Here is a 5615-nt window from a genome sequence, read left to right as displayed (position 1 = left end):
AGGTCTCTGATATCTGTATACTAGCTTTTGTATCCTCCACCTCCCAATATTCCCTTCCTAACTTAATGGTTTTTTTGGTAACCCAGTAATTCCAATGAAGGCTTTTTATACTCGCGTGGGTCTGGGGCCATTGATTGCAACATGAATCTTTCTTCCATGTTGTTTTTCCATTCTTAGAACTGCTTTTCTCATACCAACTCCCTTCCCTCTGCAGTCTGACTTTATTCTCTATGCCCTGTATTGAATTCACCTTTAAATTTAGTAGTTGACCAGTCGTTTTCTGGAACTTAAGGTGTTGCATCAATCATTTATTAAAAAAAAAACTAAAAAATAAAAATGTGAACCCTTCAGGTGTAAAATTAGTAGTCGAAGAGTTATGAGCTTTGGGTATAAAGTTATAGTTTTCACATTTCTTATGTTTCTGTGATGTTATTTGCCCATATATTGTTTTGGAAACCTCTGAGAGTTTGTATCGAGCAACGTACTGTTGAGGTGGGGGAGGGGCAGAAATAGAGTAGAAACGAGATTAAATAAATTTCTAGAAATAAAAAAGAACGGAGGCAAAGATAGGGGGAAAGCAGAAAAGAGCAATGTACTAGAACATAACAAAAGCAAAAGAAATAAAATAAAACTTCCCAGGAATTTAGAGTTAAATTGACATTGCAATGAAAGTTCAAAGTTCAAAATGAAGTTAAATGAATGCGAGAAGGGAAACGATGAAGGTACTGCTAACAGCGTAACAGGGAAATGGAGAAGCACAGTTGACCGTAAGAGAGAAGATGACGTGGGAACAAAGTTGGAGGTGTGTATGAAGGGGGATAAAACATTAAAAAGGTTCATTAAGCACAATTAAGTAAATGCACTGCTAAATATTCAGTTTTAAAAACAGAAAAGGATGATGCTTTGGGTAACATTTTTGTGCTTTAAAAACTGGAGAAAGTAGGTTTTGTGCAGGGGGAGGGTCTGTCTGGTGATCGCTGTCTTTTCTTGGTTTCTGCTAGCGCTCAGTCTGTTTTGCACTCATGCTTGATGTCTACCAGAGATGGGTTTTCCTTTGTTTATTTTTTGTTTTTAAATATCTTCCTTCTTTGTGTACCCTGAGCCTCTGCTATCCACAGTTAGCTTTGTACTTCCATGAGCTAGCCAGAGTCACTCATCCAGGACTCCCAGATCATATTTCCTGGGTTGGCTATTGTGCTAGATGTGGGGATATCCTCGAGTGTGCTGGGAATATGAGAAAGAACCAAATCACTGAAGTCTATGCAAAGTGCCCCCCCACGCTCTCTCTCAATGTGTGTGTGTGTGTGTGTGTGTGTGTGTGTGTGTGTGTATGTTTTATGAGCATGTACATATATGTGCATATGAACATGGATACAAGTATGTAGAGACCTAAGGAAATTGTTAGATTTTTTCAACCACTCTCCACCATTTTATTTTATTTTTTTTTTGAGACGAGTCTCTCCCTGATGCTGAGCTCACTGATTCCGCTGTGCTCTTGGGTCAGTTGAGCACCAGTGACCTTCTTCCCTAGTGTTCAGATTGCCAGAACTTGCCATTAGTCCTAGCTTTAGTTTCAAAATTTTGATTTTAATTAACATAACATTGTACCATTTCATTCTCCCTCTTTTCTCTCCAGCCCCTTTTGTATTCCTCTATCCCCTGTCAAATCCACAGCCTCTTTTATTCAACTATTATTGTTACACACATGCATGCACATACACGTGCACACACATCATATGTATGTTGTGTATATGTTGTATATTCATATATAACATGAGAATAAATATATAAATATAACCTGGTGAGTCCATTGAGTGTTGCTTGTGTGTATAAGCCTTTAGGACCGACCATTTGTACTAGTTAGCTTTACTTTGAGGTGATGCTGGGGACTGAAGTAAGGAACTCACATTTGCACAGAAGCCCTTTGCTGACAGAGCACGTACCTCTTGTCTTTCAGGTCTCCTGTGTACTATCATGCCACTTGATGTAAGGGAACATCGAGCTACTAAACCTGTGTCTTGTTGTCTGGAACAAGATGATAATAAGGACAAGCAGAACAAAGCATGTGGGTTGTGGGCAAGTTCAGCTAGGGCAAGACAAAGACAATGGTTACAGACAGACAAGGGACAGGCTAATAGGTAAGGACGAGCAATGCTTTGTATCAGATGTAGTACCTGCCTGATAACTACCTTCATTCTGTTTTCAAAACAGAAACGTATACCAGTCCACTGGATGCAGAATAGAAAGCTGGGTAAGCAAAGGTCCGAGACCCTAGACAGTTGGAGGAGGGAAGCAGCGAGGGCAGGCTAGTTTTACTTTCCTTTATAGTGCAACATAGACCTAACAAAAAGTTCTAGCCAGAGGACTTGGTAGCAACAAAGTGGAGATATGATGAGCAAAAAGGGGGCTCTAAAATGACGGGTGGATGGTGAGTAATTTCAGGAAACCCCTAAAATAACAGCAGAATCTCTAGACTGCAGCAGAGTCTGGAGCCTGGTGGCCATTATCAATCACCTTACTTACAGAAGTTGGAAGAACCCTTCTGCAGTCTGTGATAATGGATCTATGGCCCTCACCCTGAAAGATGTGCTCTGTTATGTCTCCTGCATTGGCCTGTCCACCTTTAACATGCTTGCAGCCTGAATCAGTTAGGACTTGGGTTTAAATTGAAATTGTTCACTGTTAGATAACTGCTGCCTCCCCCCCCCCATCACAGTACTCTGAGGATTAGCAGGGTTTACCCCATCACCTCTTTCATTCTCTGAAAGCCAGGGTCCTGTGCCAAGTGACACAGTATCAGGGTCATACCTTTTATAAAAACTTGGCCGGCCACACTCTTATTCTCTCTGCTCTTAGCAGCTGTGGAGCTTGGCCTTTGTAACCCAGCACTAGCTGAGGCTCTGATGTTGAAGAGACCCCACGTAGGAACAAGGTCCTTAAGTCCTGAAAAGATGAACTTTATTATTACTTTATAAGGGGAATTCAAGATCTCTATGACTACCCAACTCCCTTCTATCACAAGAGGGATAACCGGAAAATCCAGATGCCTGGTGAAGTTCAGAATGATCACGTGGGCATCTTCCATATTTCTTCAGCCTAACATACTAACAACATTTCTAACGTTTTGTGAAAGGAACCATAACATGAATTCAATGGGAAACCACTTTACTTACGTCTTACTGCCTATTCTCACCCCATCTTTTTCTACCTCCTTCAACATCCTAACTTCTTCCCTCCTTTTCTTCCTCCCCTTCTCTGTCTTCTCCTTCTCCTCCTGAGTCACACTTATTTAGACACTGCCTTCTACTATCTGATGTTTGCTGGCATGGTGCTGTCATCCTGGGCTTGACTCCTTCTCAGTTACACAGTTTATAAGGAAAAGACACTGGGCAGGCGACCCACCTGAAGTGTCCCCTCAGCAGAAGCCTCCAAATGAGATCAGTATATTTAGGCAGGTTTCAAATTTATATTTTTGACTAGAAGAGGGCATTTGTGGAAGTTTTATACTTGTCCTTGTTGCACAAAGGCTTTTGTAGTATGATTATAGAAAGAGGTCTAACTTAAAAGAATCTTTTCTGCCCCACTTGGTCCCAATTCTAGCTTTGAGAAAAGTCAATGTAAGAATCTTATTTAGTAGTAGGTCTGGCAGTTAGACATTCCATAAAAATACTGCAGAAATGACGGAACAATTCTTCAAGTTAACAAACTTAACGGTAGAATTACTCATTTGATCTGAAAGTAATTTAATAGTTTTCCCATCTCAATAAAACTAACGCTAGATTATGAAGCTGTACTGAATTGTGTTTTACTTTTTTCTACATACACATTTTTGTCCCAGGAAGTTTTTAATCAAGTGGCTGAGTCCTGTTGATTTGCTTGGATACAAATTGTGGGTAGACAAAGAAATACTTTCCAAATGCCGGGCTTTGCTTACCTCTGAGCTCTGGGACTACATTCACTACTGCATCTGGCTCCAAATTCCTCCCCACTCACCCTCCCATCTCGGTCTGCTCATGTTCTTTCTCTCATTAGAAAATAATAGGCTTCTAAGAAACAAGGACAAAACATAAAAAAATATATATCATAATGATAAAATAAAGTCTATCACATCAAAGTTGAACAAGACGAACCAAGAGAAAGAAAAGAATTCAAGGGAAGGCACCAGAATCAGAAACCCACTTGCTTGAACACTCAGGATGGGATCAGTGTGGGCAAAAACACTCAAGTGGAAGCCATGATATATGCAAAGGACTTAGTGCCAACCTGTGCTAGCCCTGAACATGTATACCTCAGGTAACTGATTTAAAATGGACATCTCACATGAATTGTACTACGCTTTATTGTCAGACCCCTTCCCGTGCTACCACAGCCCTTGCCTCTTCCTGTCTGTGGAGTATATTCTCAGAACCTTTGTCTCTGGTTGAGGTTTTTGTGGGGCTCTTTTAGATGCCTCTGCCACCGTGCCCTCACTCATAGCACAGAAATATACTGCTGAGTCCTCAATCTGCGTGGCTCTGATGATGAGTCCAATGGAGCTTTCTGACTTCTGGAAGTTCAGAGAATAACGACCCTCTGTTGCATTTTCCTTGTTGTAAGAATCCTGACAAATAAGGAAAACCATTTCCCCACTTGCCATTTGCTTGAACCAGAATAAGTAGTAAGAACTTTCCCGGGTTTCATACACACAGTCCATTGTCACAGTCTTCGTCTCCATCACAGAAATTGAAGTCTGAGTTTGCATTACCTTCTGGGCCATGCTGGTTGCTAATGGAGAAAACACAGAGATATCAGCCTCTTTAACTATAACAATGAGAGTCTAAAGGATGAAGTAGCTTATGAGCCAGAGTTCCAATGACCTCTCTCTCTTTTGAGCCTCAGCAGAGAACAATAACCTCCTCTCCCTGTGACCTTCAGGAATAAGGGTCTGACCCTATGCTGGGAACCATCCTTACCAAGGCAAATGGAGCTGAAAGCTGCTCCCAGAAGGCTTAGAACCAGCATCTTGTTAACTCTTGTCTTGAGTGAAATTTTCTATGTTCTCTCTCAACCCAGATCTTAACCTATACCGTGTGCTTCAGAGGAACAAGCAAAGTTACTGGTCTGTGTAGTGCACACCCCAACAGGAAATGTCGTTGACAGTTATGGGGCAGGCTTAATTGTGCCCTGTCATAACATCCTGTATGGATATGGGAGAATGTTAGACTGTCTTGAAGACCTGCAGATCTTATTATAATTGACTGGAAACCATCAAAGAAGATGAACTAACTTTCAAATCATTTGGATAAATAATGCAGGACATGCAATTTATTACAAAATCTAGTAATCTAGTAATATTTCTAGTAAAAAAGGATCAGAGAAATCCTTTTTTTATTAAATATGTTTTTATTTATATTTCAAGTGTTATTCCCTTTCCCAGTTTCCCATCCATAAACCCCCTAACCCATTCCCCTCTCCCTTCTTCTATGAGGATGCTCTATTTCTCCAACCACCCTTCTTTCCTGCCTGCCCACCCTAATATTCCCCTATGCTGGGGGTCCTGCCTTGGGAGGACCAAGGGCTTCTCCTCCCATTGTGCTCAACAAGGCCATCCTCTGCTACATATGCAGCTGGAGCCA

The 5615-nt window shown here is 41.1% G+C and overlaps 1 gene segment (V, D, J or C); it reads right to left on the bottom strand.

The window, feature by feature from the left end:
* Nucleotides 1-4360: 4360 nt before the first annotated feature.
* On the bottom strand, nt 4361-5040 carry LOC116913200. The segment is given in 2 exon segments: nt 4361-4764; nt 4953-5040. Coding segments are annotated over 2 exon segments (453 nt in total).
* Between the last annotated feature and the right edge of the window lie 575 nt (nt 5041-5615).

Source organism: Rattus rattus, chromosome 12 (genome assembly GCF_011064425.1).
Source record: "Rattus rattus isolate New Zealand chromosome 12, Rrattus_CSIRO_v1, whole genome shotgun sequence".
In the NCBI taxonomy this organism is placed as follows: domain Eukaryota; kingdom Metazoa; phylum Chordata; class Mammalia; order Rodentia; family Muridae; genus Rattus; species Rattus rattus.
This window is presented reverse-complemented; position numbering and strand designations above follow the sequence as displayed.